Below are 22,615 nucleotides of genomic sequence, written 5' to 3'. Positions count from 1 at the left end.
TCGAAAATATACATTTTTCACATCTTCTTCAAGATTAAAACAAATAAATAGTAGATCTACAAGCTCACAACGCGTTGCATCGCGCCGCGTTGTGAGCTTGTAGATCGGCTATTTTCAAAGGGCTCATGTAGTCGCTTCTTTTGGGCTTGTTTTCATAGACCTGGTTGCTTGTTTCTCTCGCAAAACCTGGCAACACAGCACTTTTCCTGTGCATGCATGTGCGTGCGTGCGTGTGTGTGTGTGTGTGTGTGTGTGTGTGTGTGTGTCTTAAAGGTACAGTCAACAATAAAATGCTGCACTGCCCAGTACTTTATATGTGTGGTGTGGTCAATTAAATAAAACTATCTCAGGCTACAACAACAACAGCCCCTGTTCATAAATCTATAATGAGTAAATGCTTTGTAGTGACATATCATACAGCATTGGTTCTCAAAGTGGGGTCCGGGGACGCCCAGGGTATCCTTGGGGTTCCAGGGGGGTCCCCAGCACAATCATTTTAACCACTTTAAGTTGGCTATTCAAAAATAGCAGATGTACAAGCTCACAGCGCGACACGAAGCTTGTACATAACATCTGCTATTTTTGGAACAAAAAATCTTCTCTTCTGGGGTCCCTGGCAAACTCTTTTCAGATGGGGGTCCGTGGCCAAATACATATCAGTTTGGGGGTCCTTGACATGAAAAAGTTTGAGAACCACTGTCATACAACTGCAGTCAATTTGTCACCACGTTAATTCTTCCACTGAAAGCGTAACAGAGATAATGTTCCCCTCGTCAGAAGCGCCCCCCCCCCCCCCAACGCGCTTGTTAAAAACATTAATAACCACCATTAATTATATAATCCTAACATGACCACAAATAGTTCTGGATTTAACAGACGATCTGTCCAAAACAAGACAATAGGTGTATGTCACCATTTCTCACACTAGACAAATTACTACCCGGAATCATTCAATGCGACACACGGGATTAATGGCTGCAGTCAACGTACGGATCTCTTGTTATTGTTTACATTTTGGAAACGATATGTTTTCCATGTTTTTAGGCTGTCATTGACCAAGGACCCACTTTTATCCCATAATGATGTGAGTTATCGTTGACCCATTTCCCTCACATTCTTTCTAAAACAGTATCAAGCTAACTTGCGACGAACTAGCTCCCTCTGCTAGCTAACACAGCTCCATCTTTCCTGTCTGTCGCCCATTTCTTCAGAGATGACAAGTTGATGATCATCTTTGGTTTGGCTTTCCTGATATTGGATGTCGAGGGTGTCAAGATGATTGAAGGGGTATAGCGCCCACTGAGCCCCAATAAGGCCCAGACAAAGTCAATATTGGGACATATCGAAGGTAAAGTCACTGCTACACTTTCCATCTATCACAGTGGTTTTCAACCCTTTTCATATCAAGGTCCATTATTTATTCGGCATTTGAGCCACGGATTCATCACCATTTGATGAGATTTAGCCTCTCAGACAACTTAGAATATTTTGTTATCGTTGGATACGATTTTGTCCACAATTTCATGCTGTATTAATGTTGATACTATAGGAGAGATATATCAGGAAAACGTTGATCAAAATAACAATTCTTCTACATTCTCTAAATTGTGTAGACTTCTTGTAAATTAAGTAATGCAGATGTTTAACAATAATTGAACTCTTGAGAGTGTAAAATGGTTTTATTTTACACTCTGAAGAGTTAAAGATCTATAAGGGTCCATTTGGTTACTTCCATCATTTAGCTGGGGACCACCTGGAACAGTGATCTTTGCGAAATAGGCCCTGCACTATACAGTATTTTGTATAGTTCTTTCCTACAACATGGTAGCCTGTAACCATTGGTAACCACCTTCAAAAGAAAATGCCCAATTTCTGTGCAGACAAAGTAAAAAAAGAAAAAGCCTCGAAAAAGCCTGGAACTACTGTTGCACTGTGAATTGTTTCAAGATCTGGTAATCAGACACCAGATTATTACTTTTGCGTTGATATACAGTTTATCTCATATATCATAAACAACACATATTTTGCAGATAGGAACTGTTGTTTCTTCCAATATGGAAGATCAATTATCATTTGAGAAACGCCTGTATTGTTATATAGTTTGCTGTGTAAAAATCATTTGACTTTATTATTCATGTATTTCAGTGATATCTATCTTCTCTCACAGTGTCTGAATTACTTGATTTCTTATTTTCTTGATTTATTCATGTTAGGGTGCACAATGTTTGGTGCAACTCAAAGTTCCAAGTCAGAGTTCCTGGACAAAGCCAGGGTGGCGAGAGAGGAGAGGAAAGGACACAAGGAGAAGGAGAGAGCAGCAACCCAAATCCAAGCTCTTATTAGGAGATTTCTTTGTCGCTGCAGACTGCAGAAGCAAATAAGGTAGGCTCTATAACGGTATGAAATTGAAGTGACAAATCCACACTTACGGTATAAGCAAACATCACACGCAAATAAATTACAAAATTATTAGAATTTAGAGAGACTGTTAATTGAGTTTTATGTGAGTTTTAAGGACACTGATAAAACATTTTTCTCTCAATGTCTCACCAGGAAAGAGGTCGATGATTATTTTCAAGTTCCTGAAGTTGGGACATCAAAGAGAAATGCACTATCAATCTTCAAAATTGCTCGGAAATTATTATTCGTCTATTGCCAAGAAGATAAGTTGGTGAGTTATCTTCTGTTACACAAAATTGTACTACTCAGACAACATTGTTGGTATTATTTGGGATACTTTCATATTTGAACAAAGACCTGTAACTGTTAGTATATTGATTTTTAACCAGTCACTTTAATTCTACCTACTATACAGAGGTTTGAGAAGCTTTGTCGATCCATACTTGCTAGTATGGAGGTTGAAAATGAACCTAAAGTGAGTATGCTTTAACCTTTTTCTTTTCAATCAAGCAGCTTTTAGATAAAGTACAATTGTTCTCAGTGACTGTTCTGTCATTTGGATGGCAGGTGTGGTATGTGTCCTTGGCTCTTTCCAAAGACCTCACCATTCCTTGGCTCAAACAGATTAAAGATGTTCTTTGGGTCTCCTGTCAGCTACTGAAAAACCTAAAGGCAAGTTTCGCATCAAAGCAGTAGAGTTACTTTTGAAAAGTTATTTGAATCCAGTGCTTTTTATTCACATCAGAATGAACCTATCTGACTTCTTATTTTTATTTCAGCCTGACATACTTCAGGAAAATAAATTGGTAACACTGTACCTCTCCATGCTGGTGACCTTCACAGATGTTTCGAATTGGAAGATAGCACGAGGGAAAGGTCAGTGTCTGATCAGTTACGGTTGTCACCGAACACATTTAATTATTGGGTGTCAGGCTTTTTGAAAATAGAAAACAAAACATGCTCCCTTCTTTATTCAAGGAGAGGCTCTGAAACCAGCATTGACCAGGATTTGTGAGAATATTATGGGGCATCTAAATCAAAAGGGATTCTACTCTGTAATACAGGTACTGTAACAGTTCATAGTGTTCTTTTTTTAATTTGGTGCCTTATTTTTTAACTTCATCTTTGTTTTTCTTGTATAGATCCTGCTTACTAATGGCTTGGCTCGTTCCAGACCGTCTCTCTCAAAGGGCACTCTAACAGCAATATTCACATTGTCATTAAGGTGAGCTGTCATCGAAGGAATCTCAGTCTCTGATATTTATCTTTATCTTTTAGCCCTGTTTTCACATAGCCTGAAAAGTGCAGGAAGTATAGTGGAACTTTTGAAATTCATCTAATGTGAAAACGGCCACTGATCTTGTGTGGCGGAAGTTTTGGCGTTTCAAAAAAATACTGGGAGAATACAATTCTCCCTGTAGTGAAAGCGTTAGAAATCAAAGTACTAGAAGTCTGTCTGGAATAGCAAAATGCACAGCGAGTGCATTTGCAAGCTTGATGACGCAGGAACGCATGTACCATGATTCTTAACTTTTGCTGTCAAGTCTGGATATTAAAACTTGTGTCTGTTGTGTTTATATCACCATGGAGTCAATTAATGCGATTTGAAATGTGAGTTTGCTCACGGCTCGCCGCCTGAGGCGCGTTGCGCGTCCAGGTACAGGGGAGAGCGGCCTGGGCGGGTTTATCCCGCAGCAGCACGATTTATCATTTAGTCTGAATATTAAAAAGACTTCACTTCATCTCCTGTGATCTTAGCTTAGTCCTGAAAAGAATATCCTATAGAAGAAGAGATGTTTTATAATTCTTCGTTGTCTGAACAAGTTTTGGTCAGTGAGAGAGGTGCATGTCGTCTCATCTCTGTTCACTGACAGGGCGCAGTTAGGGTTACCCGACACTGCACGTGTTACAGCAGAATGTATACTTCGTCATACAACGGCGGGGTCGTGCGCAGAGAATAGCAGATCTACAAGCTCACAACGTGTTGCATACGTGGCGCATTGTGAGCTTGTAGATCTGCCATTTTCGACCAGCTGTACGGCAAAGTATTACTCGAGCTAATGACTGGGGAGCTGGTCTCACATTAATTAGCTTTTCTAGCGCGAATATTTTGTCAATCTGCGATTTATTTTGCTGCCGATGGTCGATAGGAATATTTTGACATATCGCACAACCTTAATTCAAGATATGTCTTGAGATTTTATGCTAGAAACAGATCTGTCAACTCCACCTGTTAACCCCTGCGTCCCCGTGATAATGAATGATTGTGAGAGAGAAAAAAAGAATGAGAAAACAGCTTGCTTATCCTCTGTTCTTTCAATGGATTAAAGTTACAATCTCGCGTGCTTACAGTCATCTCTCGTGCGAGTATAAAGTACTATAACGTTAGAAAATAAACAAATGAAAACGGTCGCTTATCAGGCAATACCAGAACTTTTGCTGCCAAGGAGGGCAAGTGAAAACGGCCTCTCTCATTGGTATTCCAGCAAGATATGCTAATTATTTTGCTGGAAAGATTCTGGCACTGTAGTGAAAACGTGGCTTTTCTCTTTCTCTGTGTTTGCACTGGGCAAATGCGAGAGAGAGCTCTGCCCCCCTCTCCCCTATTCAACATTTGAATCGGTTGACTGACCCACTCAGACACCTCACTACCACCGCTGCACATTCTACAACCGATTTTCAGCTACAGACCATAGTTGACGGCTTGGGCCGATGACGGCTTGGTGTGTGTTTAAAGCTGTATGCATTTTTTCCCCAGACCGGTCATTGCTGCTCATTTTTCTGATAACCTGCTGAGATCGTTCCTGATTCACATCATGTCGGTTCCAGCAGTTGTATCCCATCTCAGTGTACTCACCCCAGAGGTAAACACACAAAATAAGTATTTGATCAATTTGACTCATTTGGTCACTGTGTACAGGTTGACTGTTAGATTGGCATTGATTGGCTCTTCTTTATTTGGCAGTGCATGGCCTCCATACAGACTCATGACCTGCTGCAGAAGTTCATTCTATTTCTCAGTCGTGAAGAACAGTGTTTAGACATATGTGTCTGTCTGGAAGGCAGCCACACGCTCTGCTTACTGGGTAGGCTATCTTTTAAATTAGACAATGAGAGTGGCTTTTACAAATGTGTATGGACAAGTAAGCCTATATCGTTGGCCGTTTGGTCATAGCTACATTGTTGGGAATACTGTTTTTCAAGCATTTGATATTTTTCTTTGTATGGTAGGTAACTTGATACACCTGGGCTACCTCAATGAGAAAGTCCTGGAGGAAGAGGCCAACCATTTTGTGAAGGACCTGACTGACATGCTGTCCTACTGCCAGAGATATGTGTCCCAAAAGAAATCCAACCTCACGCACTGGCACCCAGTTCTGGGTTGGTTCTCCCAGACTGTAGACTACGGGTCAGCGAGACATCCTCTTTTATTTAGATGGATAACACCTTTAGTGTGACACATATTTAAATTAATGTCTTCTCTGGTTGACCCCTCTCCTATTCTCTGCAGTTTGAACGAGTCAATGCCGCTGGTCACCAAACAGCTGCAGTACCTGTGGGGTGTTAATGTTATCCGGACGCTTTTCAGTGATGTCCTCTCTAAAAAGTTGGAGAGCCTGGAGCCAACTCCTCCTCCCCCACAGCCTAGTACATCGCAAAACAATCTACCAGTTAAGAGTGAGTTATATTCAATGTGCTTTTGTATAGACCACATTCAGCTACTAGATGTCGTATGACTCTCCACATCACAACACAACACCTCTGTTGCTTGAGGTTCCTTATTTCCCAGAGTTCCGTACAGGTATACTGTATAAGGCAGGGGTTCTCAAACTTTTAATGCCACAACCCCATTATGTCTGAGAATTGTTTTGCCGACCCCACACTTTATTTATAGCGCAATTTCAAAGTGGAAATAAAGAATATCAAAATAAAATATCAATATCTTTTAGAAAATGAAATTACAGCAGTATCTTATCGTTGAAATGAATGAATAATATCAATAAAAGCAAGAGAATTGATTCTGTACACACATTTTTAAAACGAAGCATATTAAGCCAAAATCTGTTGACAGAACCTTTCATTTGAATACAGTTCAGTGATAGGTGGCTGCGTTGAGCTGAGAAAGACGTTAAGGGGACAAGCTTTCTCTGCGTAGAATTACACAACTCTGGATACTCGTTCTGAATTGCCTTTCAATAGCTCGTCACATGAAAGATCAATGAGCGCCTCCTGTTCAGACAGGGGGAAGCTCATTGCGGGGTGTACATAACAAAATGATTGCGGATCCAATTGTCCATGCTCTCTCTTTTTGCAACAAATTATAAAAAATATTTCACAATCATAATAACACCATACTTTTATTCCGCACCTTTTAACAAGCTCGACATAATTGTCTTTGAACAATATCACCTTTAACGTCTGCTTCAGTGGATAACTGAAATGGATTATTTATAAGTGCATGTAACCCTCTTACCAAACTGATATAATTTGCCTATGTATTCTGAGTCCCCTTCTTTTTTGACTGTCTTGTGTTTTGTGGCTTTGTTGTGACAGGTCTCTTCAAGAGGGCATTTCAGAAGTCAGCTTCAGTACGAAACATCCTGAAGCCAGTGGGGGGGAAGCGTGTGGACTCAGCTGAAGTTCAGAAGGTGTGCAGCGTCTGTGTTCTCTACCAGACTGCTCTCTCGACGCTGACGCAGATAAGACTCCAGATTCTCACCGGTCAGTGCCACAGAGTTACATCGTCATTGTTAATTTAACTCGGAGAGTGTACAAATGTATCCAAATGGACCGTTTTTGTACCGTCTCTTGAGAGTAAGAAATATTACATTACATTACATTACAGTCATTTAGCAGACGCTTTTATCCAAAGCGACTTACAATAAGTGCATTCAACATAGGTGGGGAACGAAACTACTAATCACCAGAAGCATTAAGTGCGTTCTCTTCTAAAACAAGCAACCAAGAGTATACCTAGTGCTAAAGTAAAAGTGCAATATATCAGCTACCTACTTTCATAAGAAATAAATAAATAGATGAATTAATGTTTTTAATGTGTGTTAATGATAACTGCACACAAATGGATAATTTATGGAAGGCTTTCTCTCTGTTCTGTGCAGGTCTGACACACCTTGATGATCTGTTGCCTAAACTTTGGGCTTTCATCTGTGAGCTGGGTCCTCAAGGAGGACTGAAACTGTTCATGGAGTGCCTAAACAATGACACAGAAGAATCCAAGCAGCTCTTGGCCATGCTCATGCTCTTCTGTGACTGCTCACGGCACCTCATCACGTAATAATAATCAAAATTACAGTACATGCTGTGCAAGAGAGCAACAACATTTTGCCAACTCTATAGCTCCTTTTGAAGACATGAAATTTTGTGTGTGTTCTAGAATTCTAGATGACATTGAGGTCTATGAGGAACAGACATCTTTCAAGATAGAAGAACTTCTCACCATCTCCTCATTTCTGAACACGTTTGTGTTCAAGATGGTATGGGATGGTATCTTAGGTGAGTAAGCCTCACCGCATGTCATTCAAGGTGATGATCAGTGATCACAGATTGGCAAAATAAATTACAGAGTGCCGTCAGCTGTGTCACAATAAATGAATAAATATATATATTTTTATCTTCATAATACAGATTAGAGAAGAAGTCATCGTACCGTATCCAATACTTATTCTGTCCCACATCAGCCACCTTATATAGGCCACGCCAGCATATGCAGGCCACGCCAGCATATGTGTCGATGAAATGAAATTTGTCCCTGAGCAAGACTCTTAACCCCTAATTGCTCACAGGCCCTCATTGGAAACAAGCCCGCAAGGACTTTCATGAACGTCCTGTTAAAAGGAATTATCCTTATCCTTCAGCACACCAAGGTTGGATGTGAGTGTTTTATCTCTGTCTGTATGTTTTTGTCTGACAACAGAAAATGCCAAAGGAGAGAAACTGGAGCTGTTCCACAGTGTTCATGGCTGGGAGATGGTGCTCTATGAGCGAGACTGCAGAAGGAAGTTCACCCCTGATGACCATTGGCTGCGCAAGTGAGAAATTCACCTCATTCAAAAAGAACATTGAATCATTACCATTAACATCACTTCCTGAGCCTATTGTCTTACTACAATGTAGTCTATTAACATTGTACACAGAGGAACAAGTGAGCTTTTCTATTGAATCAGAGTGCAGTCACTACACAGTGCTTCAATAGAAACGCTCATCTGTTCCTGTGGGTGTGGTTGCTCTCAGGGACCTGAAGCCCAGCCTATTGTTCCAAGAGCTGGAGAAGGGCAAGAAAAGAGCCCAACTTTTACTGCAGTACATCCCCCATGTTATTCCACATAAAAATGTGAGTATTTAGTTGTGGATTATTTCCTTTTAATTGCAGGCATAGTTATGCTTTCATATAACATTTTCTTTGAATTGCCCCACCCATTTCAGAGGGTGCTGTTGTTTCGGAACATTGTGACAAAAGAAAAAGAGAGTTTGGGATTGGTGGAGACGAACTCTGCCTCGCCACACGTCACCCATATTACCATTCGCCGCTCTCGGATGTTGGAGGTATGGATGGAGCTAGCCCAGGACGTATTTGGCATGGAATAAAATTACTTTTATATATTATAACCACGATCTCAGAATAATGTCGGTAATGTCCTCTCCTTAAGGATGGATATGACCAGCTCCGTCGGCTGCCTGTGAATTCCATTAAAGGTGTCATTCGTGTGAAGTTTGTCAATGACCTGGGAGTAGACGAGGCTGGTATTGACCAGGATGGTGTCTTCAAAGAGTTTCTTGAGGAGATCATCAAGAAAGTCTTTAATCCTGCACTCAACCTCTTTAGGGTAATTTTCTTTTAAATCCAAGTGTTGCTGTGTTTGTGTGGGTACTGGGTAGAGTATGTCAATACAATATAACTAGCAGCTATCACATCTATTCTGGTTGGAGGTCTGCCTGCTCTACTATTGAGACATTTCAACCCTGGTGTCAGGTGGAATACCAACTGGTAAACAATGTGAATAAAGCTATTTGAAGCAGATCCGGGCCACCAGATTGGATACAAGATGTGTAGTTTGGACATTGTTGCAATTAGCTCTCTGTCAGGCAAGATTGAAGGAAGAAAGCGTTCAAATTGTAGGTTTAAAAGAGCTGTCTATTTTTTTTAACTTGAACTTAGAGTAAAGTTCTGATGCTGTCATTGACCATGCCGATTCTTACCATTAAGATGATATTTGTTTCACCATAGACTACCAGTGGAAATGAAAGGTTATATCCTTCACCTACATCCTACATCCACGAGAACCATCTGCAGCTCTTTGAATTTGTGGGGAAAATGCTTGGCAAAGCAATGTATGAGGTATGTTTGAGTAAGTTCTTATTTATTGTTGCAGTGCTGAACGCAGCAGCACCTTCCAAGGCTCAGAGACCGAGTGTCTTACTTTTGTGTTTTCAGGGCATTGTTGTGGATGTCCCCTTCGCCTCCTTCTTCCTAAGTCAGGTCTTAGGACACCACCACAGCACATTTTACAGCTCCATTGATGAGCTGCCTTCACTGGACTCTGAGTTCTACAAGAATCTCACATCCATCAAGGTCAGCAATAGTTAACGCTTCTCCAAAACTCTTTAATGGCTGATTATTATTTCCCGCCCCCACTAAAATGGCATGGGCTTTTATTCATGGGTAACATTGTTCCAGTTGATTGATTTATATTTGAGGGAGACTTCATGTTTGGTTTTTCAGCGCTATGATGGTGATGTAGGGGATCTAGGACTGACGTTGTCTTATGATGAGGATGTCATGGGGCAGGTAAGTCCTAAAGCCATGTGTAAAATAGGAAGTGAAATTATTCAAAACAAGACATTTCCTCTGTAATTCTAATCCCATCCCTTCCAGCTGGTCTGTCATGAGTTGATACCGGGAGGGAAGACTATGCCAGTCTCCAATGAAAACAAGTGTGTACATTTTTTATCAGATTCTATGATTATATTCTGTTACTCACGTTTTTAAGTTGACTAATATATACAGCACAATGTTGTATAGTATATGGTTGTACTTTTAACAGTTGCACTGTATGTTGTTTCACTGTTTGATCACCCTCTGAGTCTGACCTAATCTCCATCTCCACCAAATGCATTCTCTCATAGGATCAGCTACATACACCTCATGGCACATTTCCGGATGCACACACAGATCAAGGAGCAGACCACAGCGTTTATCCGTGGGTTCCGCAGCATCATCAACCCAGAGTGGTTGCACATGTTTTCCACTCCTGAAGTTCAGCGTCTTGTCTCTGGGGACAATGCCGAGATCGATCTGGACGACCTCAAGTATGAAACCTCTCTGACATCCATGCCCTTCCTTCAGTATCTTTATAATGCTGTCTTTTGCCCGCGGTATCCTTTCATGTTTTATGAACAAGAGGGAGGAGTAAAATCTATGCTACCCATAACAAGAAACAGGAAAATCTATGCTACACTTAACAAAGGGGAAACAATTATTTACACAGCTATTACAATAATTAACGGTGCAGTAATAAGTGAAATAGGTCCATATTCTGATATATCTGGTAATCATTAATAGAGTGTTTGTTCACTAACAGGGGTCTCCTCTCTTGCTCTTTAGTAAACAGAAAATTCATTTTCAGGTCGGGATACCAATTTCATCCAATCAGGAGAGACAACGCATACTGTAGGATACAGGATAAACAAGTGAAATTGGAAGTGATGTAATAAAAAAAATTGCAGACATTTTTTAAATATAACACAAGCTAATAAATGATCTTTGCAGGGTTCTCTTTCCTGATTGGATTAAATGTGTAACCCACCTGAATATGTATTTTCTGTTTACTAAAGAGACGGGGAGACCCCTGTTATTGAACAAACAATTCAATTATTTATTTCAGACCCAGGGGAGATCCATTTCACAATAAAAACAGCACAATAAAGAAAAATAACATAAAAAAAGAAATAAACAGACAAACCTTCCATAAAGATCAGTTTCTATACAGACATGTGCGCCAATGGTTCCACAATCTAGAGGAGAATCTGACAGCTGCGTATAGGGTTGGTTATGACAGAAATTATATAATTTGCTGACTCCTACACATGCCTCTAACATAAGGTTACGCAGTACAGCAGAGCATGTAGGTACCCTGACACTAATCTCTCAAGAACAGATTCCTGCACTGCGTTGGAATCTGTCGGGGAGGTTCGTCATAACAAGTGCGCATGGGCGTGCCTTCAGATCAGGAAGCGGGCCGCGCTTTACCCAATCAAATGTAGTGGGCGGGATTCACGTGTCCGTCGATCGTTCCCCCCTCGAAACAAACCGAAACTAATTTAACAATAGCGTCCGCGGAGCAGACAAAACCACGGAAAGATATTCACATTTTAACTTACTCTTTCATCATAGAAACAAGTGGGCTTATAACCAAAACGATCCATGTTCTCTGGGAGAAGTGGTGTTAGTGTTCCGTGTAGAAATATTGTTAGTGGGAATGAAAACATAGTCGCACCAACCGGAAGTGATGCGCTGAAGGCTACAGAAACACCGGTTTCCTTTGCGCTCTGGCGTTACGTTTTCTTCCGCCCAGAGCCAACAGACATAGAACAAACAGCAGAGGGCGCTGTTTTTCATTTTCAGTTGGCGATGGGTTCCCAGATTGCCCTGACACTAACAAATATACGGCTTGCACTGGAGCTTCTTGAAACTCTTAAGCAGCAGAATATAGAGCTTTAACCTTTTAACACAAAACCTTTAAACCAAAAGATATCACTTTCAGCACATTTGAATATACATTTTTTATATATATAAAAAAGGTTTCTGATAGAACATTTCGTATAGCTTTTTTCGCTTGCCCTATTCAACCACATGCAATAACTTTTATGTTTAGATATGCCAAATGTCTACTTTGGTATTAACCAACCCGTATCTGTTACCTTTTGACAATTTTGGTGGAGATTGTATAATGTTGTTGCACTACACCATGTTGCATCTGATGGTATAATGGTATAGCGAAGCCCAGGTTCGATTCCTGGTCAGGGAATGATTGTTTTTGTAGGGTCAGTAGCAGCTGAGTGGATAGAGAGGCCGTCTGGGAATCGGAAAATTCGTCCTTCAATCCTCCGAGTTTGTGTCGAAGTGTCCCTGAGCAAGACAATTAAGCCCTAACTGCTCCTCAGTGCTGTAGTAATGGCAGCCACTTCCATTAGTTGGTATCGGTAAATGCATGTATGTGCAAATGTACTATGGCAAATACCCCAACAACTACTAAACTACTTATTTTTTTATTATGTATTTGTCTCTTTCCCAGGAAGCACACTGTTTATTATGGAGGATTTCACAGCAGTCATCGGGTCATCATCTGGCTGTGGGACATCCTGTCCAGTGATTTCAACGCTGAAGAGAGGGCTATGTTCCTCAAAGTAAGCTCTCTTATCTCCATAACTATCACAGACTTTTAGTTACCACCCCTGAATTTGGCCAAGTACATATATTTAATTTACAAACTGCAGTATTTGCTACATAATCTGTATTATAAGAGAATTTCTTGTCCTCTGTTGCTATTGTGTTCTTATAGTTTGTGACTAGCTGCTCAAGGCCGCCTCTTCTAGGTTTCGCCTACCTCAAACCACCTTTCTCCATCCGTTGTGTGGAGGTTTCAGATGACCAGGTAAGAATGACGGAGGAGAAAGGGCACAGTATCCTTAGAACATTCATTATCATGCCTTGGCTCATGACATCCCTACTTTGTGTAGAATTATATTGCTTTCCATTATTTCCATGTCTTGTTTATGCTCAAGAAATGTGTTAAAGTTTACATTCTTGTGTCTAGGATACTGGAGACACCCTCGGCAGTGTCCTCAGGGGCTTCTTCACCATCCGGAAGAAGGAACCTGGTGGACGTCTGCCCACCTCATCCACCTGCTTCAACCTGCTCAAGCTGCCCAACTACAGCAAGAAAAGCATTCTGCGTGACAAGCTGCGCTACGCCATTAGTATGAACACAGGCTTTGAACTCTCTTAACTGAGCTGCACCAGGACAGTCTGCACAGCGGGGCTTTTCCAAGCAGCCTGACCCCAGCAAGGGGGTCAAGGCTTGCCTGAACTGGTGCCTGTCACTTCAGAGGAGCATCAGGAGTAAAAGAGGAATCATAGAGGAGCTGTGTACTTTCCTTTTGTCTCTGCTAATTCAAACCAGACTATCTTCACTCTCCTTCGGCACAGTCCCTCTGGGACGTCCAGCCAGCCACTCACTGGCTGCTTCCCATTGCTGCCTATAGAATCTTTTTTGCAATCATTGGCCATCATATATACTGTTCTGGGGGGAAAAAACAAAGAGAATGCTGTTTTTTCTTTTCTTTTTTGCAGCATGATTATATTTTTTCAGCATTTGCTCAACCACTCCTGAAATTCAATACATCATATACTATACTGTAATTTGAAGAAATGGCTAGATCTCTACTTCTCAGGCTTAACAGAATGATTCATGGATCGAACACAACCATGTCAAGCAAAGTGGAAAGCAATACAGATACAATGCAAGCCCTTAGACACATGAGAGACTCACTTGAGCAAAACCAGTCCAAGGGATGCATTGTTAATATACCTACCCGTTTGGATTCTATTATCCAAGTAACTTTAGGCTGTTAGATGTGTTTTAAGAAGTATTGTGGAACATGATGCACCTTTTTATAAAGAGAAGACAAATCATTGCTTCATGTTCAACTTTTATAATGGGGAAATGGCCCATGATAAGTGGCCCTGTGTTGATTACATTATATCCCATGTGGATTATGAAAGTAAATCCTGGTGACCTCATTCCATTTCTCCCTACTTAAGACCCTACAGTCATCTGACTGAGGCTTTGGCCCTGTGTTTTTCTACACAGAATTGTATCAGACACCCTAACTCCATCATGCTGTTTGTTTGATCAAGAGAAAGATGTCCATCCCCTGCTGTATCAGGGGGTGTTTTTATTATTTGTGAGTTTCTGCCTGTTGCAGCAGGCAAAGCTGATCCATGTCATTCACCCCAAAACGTGAACCACAAAGTCAATCTGTGATGTTACTGTTTGTATTAATTACCGATATAATGAGATTTTTCACTACATCTTTGAATAATGCTGAGTGCCTCATGTTTGTGTGTCCCCCCCCCTGCTATTATATGTCTGATTGTCTCGAGTCTCTCGGAATCAAGCCATACATAGGGGCAAGGTACTTGAATGTTCCCTGCACCTAAGAAGAAACAGCTGAAACCCAACCACTGTTCTACCACTACAGACAAACAAGGAGAGTCCCAGAAGGTTGCTCTCTCATCTCTGGACTTTTTTAAGCCATGTGGAAAAAAAACATTGAGGCAAAACCTCTTAACATGATGTCATGGACTGGTTCATGAACTGAATTTGACAGCTTGTTCTGATGTCTCCTATAGAGATGTTCTCTTGCACACTAAATTCTGCTCTGCTTGTGGCATTTGATAAAGGGAAATAAGGCTTACTACTACTAATACTAATACTTGGTTGTGCACTTGTGTTGCGCACCAAAAATAGCAGACCTACGCACTCAAACGTGTTGCAGTGCAACACATGAGCTTGTAGATCGCCTATTTTTTGTTCGTGACATTGGTGTGCAACCAAGTATAAATCAGGCTAAAGGGTGAATGATATACATATTACATTAAACAGGGTTTAATTACTTAGTGTTGTCATGTAATTGACTTTTTGTTTATTACCAGTGAGGGCACTACAATTTTACTACAAAAGAACTGAAAAAGGTTTAAATCATCAATAATTGCAAATTTACAAGTTCTCTATTATGCAAAAAGTGTTTTTTTTGCGAGTGGTGAATGACTTGTGAGAACAAAGAATATATTCCAACTTATCACTATTTGTCTAAACAGTATTATGGCCACTAACTTTACTAAAAATAAAAATGCAAACATATTGTAATATATCCCTAGTTATATTAAATTTAGTTGCAAACTGATGAAGTGAACCTGTTCTTATGATCTTTGATAAAAAACTAAAAACTAAAACAAAAAAAACTTCTTAAGGATATCACTGCAATGAGCTTCATTTTCCCCTTCCTGTTATTGTCCAGTCTTGGCTGAAGCAATGTTTTGTAACACTACAGAAATAGAGCTGTTGTGTAGTGTGCAAGAGAGATGAAAGATACCTCATGAGCTTTGTCTGTTGTTTGATGAGGTCACTCATCAGTTTTAAATGATGTCATGAAAGCTATACAGTAACAACAGTAGATCAGACTGCAAATGCTCCAGTGGACTGCTGCAGCTGGCTTTGAATCCAGCTGAAGTGCAACACTCCTATTGAAGTACTGACCCCTTTATAGAAGTGATGCCTTGTTCAGACTGGCAGCGCAAATCTGATTTTCCTATCCAGATTGGTTTTATGCAGTCTGAACAAGGCTCAATCTCTTTTGCAAAAATCAGTTTACATCAGTTTTTTTCTTTTGCTGTTCAGACTTGATAAAAAAACAATCTGATTCCAATCTGTATTGGCCAAAAATCTGATTTGGGGTGCCAGTGTTAACATAGCCTTAGAAACTGGCTGCACTATGTGAAATGTTGTTGTTGAAAAGGCAATTCCCATGTAAAACCTGTCCATGTGTAAGATACTCATTCTTCTGTGAGACATTAACACAATTGTTAAAAGTTATGTAAACCATTATTATATAAAACATTTACTTAACAGCATGATGTGTGTTTTTCCCCCCATTATCAGTAATAGCTTAATAGAGCATAGGCTGCCTTTTGCCTTGATTATCATAATTAATGAACTATATACACCTGCCTTACTTGTCTTGCTCTGAGTCAAAACCTACCAGTTGTACATGATTCTGCTGTCAGGTAGGCTACAGTATGGCATTTAAGGTGCTGTAAGTGATTATCTTTGTGTTTTGTTTTGTTAAAGTAAGTGTTTAATAACTATATTCTGATAATAATCATTGCTAAAGAGTATTCAGTAACAGGGGTCTTCCTGTGAATCCTGTCTCTCCAGCTCTTTCGTGAACAGAAAATACCTATTTCATCCAGTCAGGAGAGAAACCTCATGCAGTATACAGGATAAACAAGTGAAATTGTAAGTGATTAAACAAAACATCTGAGCAGACAAATTGGTCAAAATTGGTCAAAATGGATAATAAATAAATGGGTTCTCTCTCCTTATTGGATGAAATTGGTGACCATATTTTCTGTTTATTGAAGAACTCGAAGAGAGGGGAGACCCTTGTTACAGAACAAACGCTAGCAATGATTACTATCATAATATATTTAACTTTTTAACAAAACTTTTTAAACCATAAAATATCACCTTTTAGTATTCTGCAAGCATATTCTTCATTGTTGCAATGATCGATGAGTAACTGTTTGGAGACGGATTATATTTGCAACATTTATATAAGGCATAAAATGGGGAAATTGAGTTTCTGATACAACGATGTTTTTTCAGATTTCCTAGAATAAAGCTGCGGGTTATGTTCTGCACGCCCCAAAACCCATTTTCTATTCACCTGTGCTCACTCCTTGTACTTCATGACAGGTTAACCAATTGTAGGATCTGCATGGGTTCTGGATACTAACTACCACCCATATCATCACTGGAATAATTAATGATGACTAGTCCACAGAGCCCTTCTCCTACAAACTGGTTTAAAACATTACAAAGGTAAATGCACACCTGCAGCATTAGGCACACATTTATGGGATAATCTTTTGTGTAGGTTATTTTGTGACAACTAAATGACTATATAAATTCAATGATTTGGAACATTTGTATTTGTTTCTGAACACAAGGCTAGACATAGGGTTGCTAATTTGGCAGGTAAAGTGAATGTTCTCTTTGGTTTGGACAACATGATCCCTTAAGTTGCCACGTTGTTTTAAAGTTTCTGGACAATCACAAGAGAAATGGTTGGTTTGCTTTGTGGATGCGTGTCTGTTCCTCAACCCTAACTTCCCTCTGTTAATTTAATTGTAGTACTACTACTAACTCCAACCCCAACCCTGATGGAACATAGAGCTGAGGCAACATAAGGTCAACCCTGTGGGTGTTCACCAACTGATTGGCTGAAAATACAGGAATTTCATAGCTGGGGTTCTCAACTGGTCAGTCTGAATAGGCTTAAGTCTTAACTACAAATAAAATCTACTTAGAAAAGACCTGCAAGATGTTTTGTTAGAATGAGTGGAAAAGCAAGGGCATGTTACGCATGTCAAAGGAATGGCCGCTTAACATGCAGAAGGTATGGAACTGTAGAACCCCTACTGTACATGGTGAACGTATTTGGACAGATATTTAGATCCGACCACACATGATTTATGTTAATTTACTATTAACCATCTTTTGTGTTCCAGGACCAGGCAAGGAGAGCCTTGTTTGAAGCATGTGGCGGGTGTGGAGCTGCTGCAGCGGGCTCGACATGCCTTCAAAGCCGGGCGCACAGTTGAGGAATTCTTCAGACTGGCTCAGCTTGAGGCTCTAGTGCGTATGCTGGAGGAACATGAGTGTGAATTTGTGGATGCTCTTGGAAGGGACCTCCATAAGGTGTGGACTAAAGCACCTGCAATATTGAAGTTTATGTTTGCAGTGTTCATGTTGAAATAATGCAGTAGGTTTCTACACAGTCAGAAAGATATAATTGTTAAAGAGGTGATTTGTTTCAGATATTTTAGTAGCCTACTTTTGTGCCTGTTGTTTCCCAGTCACGGTTTGAGACAGTTGTGTCAGAGCTCATTCTTGTGAAGAATGAGGCTCGTTATGCTATCAACAACCTGAAGAAATGGATGCAACCACTACGCGTGGAAAGGAATCTGGTGAGATGCATGAGAATATTTTTCTAAGCATTGTCATCGGCTATTTACCCATGCAAAGATTTAGAACATGCCGTCTCCAGGGTACAAAGCAATGCATTGTACTGAGCCCACCAGATCAGATTAGAACCTGAGAACTGAAGTGGTCTTTACATAATTTAAAGATTAAAATGGGCTTGTATATCTTTTAGACTGCCAGGTGCCTGCTTACTGATGACCGTGGCTCAGCTTGACTTGCTGTGAACTAATTTTTTGCTGTTTTGTCATTATCTTATTGGCGTAGTCCACCACATTAGATGAGTGTCTGGTGGTGAATGAGGCGCTGGGTGTGGTGTTGATCATAGGATCCTGGTGTAGTCCTGTCCAACTCTGTCTGGTGCCATTGGTAGGGGCCATCGCAGCAGGTACCCGTTAAAACATATTTAATTTAGGCTTATATTTTTACATCCACCCTTACCAATAGTTTGACCATTGATATGTTGTGTTAATCTTTGTAGGGAACTGTGCAATTATCAACCCCTCTCAGTGTACCCTTCACACAGCAGAGCTTCTACATCGTCTCATCTCCTCATATCTGGATAATGTGAGTAGTTATAAGAGTTCCATAAGAATAATAGATACAGCTTCTCCTTAATGGTAAATCCCAACAAGATTGAGTGACAAAGCTTTCTATTTGGGGAAGTATTGGTGTATTAGGGCTGTTGATGATTCAATTATTCTTATGATCAAAGACTTGAATCTATTCAATAGTTTGTTTTAATGCATCAAAATGGAAAACCGTTTTCCTACCCTCATTTTCTGACGAATGCAACCATTAACCAAAAATCCTAGATCTAAGACAAATCTGGTCATATTTCAAGAAATGACAATTGTACAACATGAAATTAATTCAGTATATCGTGGCACTAGCTTATGGTATAGTGTTTCTGAATAAATAATCTCTCAAGAATAGATTCTGCTCTCCGCTTGAATCTGTCGGGGGGGGTTTGTCATATCGCGTACGCACTGGCATACAAGTGGGCGTGCCTTCAGATCAGGAAGCAGGCCGCGCTTTACCCAATCAAATGTAGTGGGCGGGATTTACGTGTCTGCCGATCCTTCCCCACTAGAAACAAACCGAAACTCATTTAACAGCTCTGGGGGGAGCAAAATGGAGCACCCGTGCGCAAGGAAACCGGGATTTTGGTCTGCCTTCAGCCTTTCACTGCCAGTGGTGCGACTATTGGGGCGGCCATAGCTGAGTGGTTAGTGAGCCCGCCTAGGGAGCCAGAGGCCCTGGTTGCCCCAGGTACGATTCCAGGCCACGCCAGCATATGTGTCGATGAAATGAAATTTGTCCCTGAGCAAGACCTTAACCCCTAATTGCTCACAGGCCCTCATTGGAAACAAGCCCGCAAGGACTTTCATGAACGTCCTGTTAAAAGGAATTATCCTTATCCTTATATATATAATAGTGTCCTCGGAGCAGACAAAACCACGGAAAGATCTTCACATTTTAACTTGCTCTTTCATCATAGAAACAAGTGGGCTTATAACCGAAACGATCCATGTTCTCTGGGAGAAGTGGTGTTAGTGTTCCGTGTAGATATATTGTTCGTGGGAATGAAAACATAGGATAAGGATAATTCCTTTTAACAGGACGTTCATGAAAGTCCTTGCGGGCTTGTTTCCAATGAGGGCCTGTGAGCAATTAGGGGTTAAGAGTCTTGCTCAGGGACAAATTTCATTTCATCGACACATATGCTGGCGTGGCCTGGAATCGTACCTGGGGCAACCAGGGCCTCTGGCTCCCTAGGCGGGCTCACTAACCACTCAGCTATGGCCGCCCCAATAGTCGCACCATTGGCAGTGAAAGGCTGAAGGCAGACCAAAATCCCGGTTTCCTTGCGCACGGGTGCTCCATTTTGCTCCCCCCAGAGCTAAGTGAAATAGTACAAAACAGCAGAGGGTGCTGTTTTTCCTTTTTTATTTGGCGATGGGTTCCCAGATTGCTGAATAAATAACATTGCCATCCTTGCCAACAAGTCACAAAAAAGCTTATACAACTGTGCCGCAATGTATTTTAAATATTGTGCTGAGGTGTTAAGATGGCTTAGCTCTTTAGTGTACCAGTCACCTTTGTCAACTAATCACTTGTCAGCTGCATAATGAACTTGGCTGAAATGGCACACTACTACAGTATATGTTTTGTTTTGCTTACTGTAAATCGCTCTGGAAATCCCTAAATTGTTAACAGTATGAGATAAAGACACCTATTTTATCCCTGATGCAAACATTTAAATCATTTAACCTAATTCCTTTTTTGTTCTTTTTCAAGGAGTGCTTCCATGTGATTCTTGCAGGCCCAAATTACTTGGCTGAAATTGCGGAACTCAATTTTGATCACATCTTCTTTACAGGTGAAGATAAGAATGATTCAGCTGTCAAAATGTTGTTTTTGTGGTTACTCACTCAATTAGATAAAATAAAGATTATACTGTAATTTCAACTGTCACTAGGAAACAAGGAGGATGGAAGCAGAGTGGCTCAGGCTGCAGCTCGCACACTGACACCTGTTACACTCGTTCTGGGTGGCAAGAACCCATGTTATGTGGACCAGCAATGTGACATCCTTATCACGGCACAACGCATTGCCTGGGCACGTTTCCATAACGCTGGGCAGAGTGTGGTAGCTCCCGACTACATCCTGTGCCATGTTGATGTCAAAGTAAAGCTGGTCCAGGCCCTGAAATGCTGCCTGATGCAGTTCTATGGCTCTGATCCCCGTGAGTCCCATAGCTTTGGGCGCATGGTGAATATGGAGACCTTGAACCGTACCAAAGACCTGCTGTTGAGGTCTGGGAAGGTGGCCATGGGTGGGAAGGTGATTGAAGAAGAAAAATACATAGGTAATGGTAATCTATTTGCGATTATTTTCTTTATGCACCAGAGTTTGCACTATAATGTGCAAATACTGTATGTTGTATGTACTGTACATATTTGTAATGGATGGTTTGTTTTTATCTTGTGTCTGAAGCCCCAACAATTTTGACAGAGGTGGTAGACTCAGACCCCATCATGCAACATGAAGTTTTTGGCCCGGTTCTTCCAGTTCTGACCATTAACAATGTAGACGAGGCAATTGCCTTCATTAATCGGAAAGAGAAGCCTCTCTGTGTGTATGCTTACTCTACCAACAACAAGGTAAACGCACACATCTTTATATTCAATGTACAGTACTTGTGTTGCCAGTGCATATTCTATTCATGCACACATCCTTTCTTTACAGGTCATTTCAAGGCTAATGACTGAGACGTCTAGTGGGAGCTTTTGTTCCAATGATAGCGTCCTGCAGAGTGTAATGGTGACATTGCCTTTTGGCGGAGTTGGTAAGTTGGTACCATGCAACCTTACAAATATGACACATGGGACTACAAATTATGCCAAGTTTAGTGTGTGTATGGGGGTCCAACCCTCTCAGGATGATGTAACTCAGGGTGTGTGTGTGAAAAGGATCAATAATATATAAAATCTCTTTAAACTTTACAGGGGCAAGTGGAATGGGCTCCTTCCATGGGCGCAACAGCTTTGACACATTTTCTCACAGGAAATCGTGCCTGCTAAGAGGCACACGGTTTGAATGTGTCACCTACTTGCGTTATCCACCCTATGACGACCGCAATCTGTCTCTAATGACATGGGCCAGCACACTCTCTCAGAAGAGCGAGGGCTGGTGCCAGATCCTATGAGAGGTCGGGTGATGACAGATACATTTGGAAAGAAAGCTGAACACTCCAGACCCTGACATTCAAATACTGGACATGGTGCAATAAAAATTAATGAGTTAAATGGACCGAAATAAATAAAAATGAGGGAAAGAATGCATTGTGATGCAGCGAATTCATGTCTCCATGACATATTCAACACAGTGGCATATTTTCACAGTGTGGGATGGCCTGGCCATTGTGACAACAAAATGATTGTATTTAAAGCATACTAAATATACATCTGTGTATAATATATTGTACAGACAAATGTAGGGTTTTTAACACTGCAGTATCTGCTGTTATATGGTTTTGGATTAAACCCGGTCAATACATCACGTAACTCAATTCTGGTGTAGCTGTGTGAAACAGAATAGCATTACTATTATTCTGGATGTTCAAATATATTCATTTGGATGTGTTTGTAATGCAACTACATTACAGTGAAGTTTGGCTTGCTTGAGTATGGCTATATCCTGAAATTATCAATGAAATGAATAAACAGTAACACTTTTTAACAGGGGTGGAAGTAACTAATTACAAATACTATCATTACTCTAATTTAGAAGCTGCATGTACTATTTGCATTACATTTGTAAAATAAGTAATTTAACTTTTAAAAATGTATAATTTAGTAATACTG

At 40.6% G+C, this 22,615-nt stretch overlaps 2 protein-coding genes across 3 annotated transcripts; both read left to right on the top strand.

The window, feature by feature from the left end:
• Nucleotides 1–949: 949 nt before the first annotated feature.
• Nucleotides 950–16,377, top strand: ube3b (ubiquitin protein ligase E3B). 2 transcript variants are annotated; one of them, XM_080432587.1, is made up of 28 exons: nt 950–1,084; nt 1,212–1,348; nt 2,214–2,382; nt 2,554–2,671; nt 2,816–2,875; nt 2,968–3,072; nt 3,180–3,276; nt 3,379–3,464; nt 3,543–3,625; nt 5,159–5,264; nt 5,366–5,486; nt 5,632–5,809; nt 5,912–6,078; nt 6,955–7,122; nt 7,521–7,692; nt 7,796–7,914; nt 8,336–8,450; nt 8,653–8,752; nt 8,845–8,964; nt 9,069–9,245; nt 9,647–9,757; nt 9,854–9,991; nt 10,142–10,207; nt 10,295–10,353; nt 10,546–10,728; nt 12,714–12,825; nt 12,981–13,073; nt 13,236–16,377. In XM_080432587.1, exons 3-28 carry the CDS (start codon nt 2,222–2,224, stop codon nt 13,425–13,427), a joined length of 3,207 nt encoding a protein of 1,068 aa, XP_080288713.1. In that variant the 5' UTR covers nt 950–1,084; nt 1,212–1,348; nt 2,214–2,221; the 3' UTR covers nt 13,428–16,377. The 2 variants fall into 2 exon arrangements, with proteins under 2 accessions (XP_080288713.1, XP_080288714.1); XM_080432588.1 differs by having other exon boundaries at nt 963–986.
• Nucleotides 16,378–17,031: 654 nt separating this feature from the next.
• On the top strand, nt 17,032–21,970 carry aldh3b4 (aldehyde dehydrogenase 3 family, member B4; the record flags this gene model as incomplete). Its single annotated transcript, XM_080432600.1, has 10 exons — nt 17,032–17,084; nt 17,774–17,963; nt 18,122–18,232; nt 18,513–18,633; nt 18,727–18,812; nt 20,547–20,628; nt 20,728–21,117; nt 21,246–21,412; nt 21,498–21,597; nt 21,758–21,970. The coding sequence occupies 10 exons, from the start codon at nt 17,032–17,034 to the stop codon at nt 21,955–21,957; spliced, it is 1,500 nt and encodes a 499-aa protein (XP_080288726.1). The 3' UTR covers nt 21,958–21,970.
• Between the last annotated feature and the right edge of the window lie 645 nt (nt 21,971–22,615).

The sequence above is a fragment of the Gymnoscopelus braueri genome (assembly GCF_963280865.1).
Source record: "Gymnoscopelus braueri genome assembly, chromosome: 7".
Classification (NCBI taxonomy): domain Eukaryota; kingdom Metazoa; phylum Chordata; class Actinopteri; order Myctophiformes; family Myctophidae; genus Gymnoscopelus; species Gymnoscopelus braueri.
This window is presented reverse-complemented; position numbering and strand designations above follow the sequence as displayed.

Bases quoted from the DNA above. Each gene is read 5' to 3' on its own strand.
- ube3b (XM_080432587.1), top strand. From the start codon at position 2,222: ATGTTTGGTGCAACTCAAAGTTCCAAGTCAGAGTTCCTGGACAAAGCC. The intron at 2,876-2,967 runs GTGAGTATGCTT...TTTGGATGGCAG, and splicing joins AGGTTGAAAATGAACCTAAA to GTGTGGTATGTGTCCTTGGC. The intron at 5,265-5,365 runs GTAAACACACAA...TTTATTTGGCAG, and splicing joins TCAGTGTACTCACCCCAGAG to TGCATGGCCTCCATACAGAC.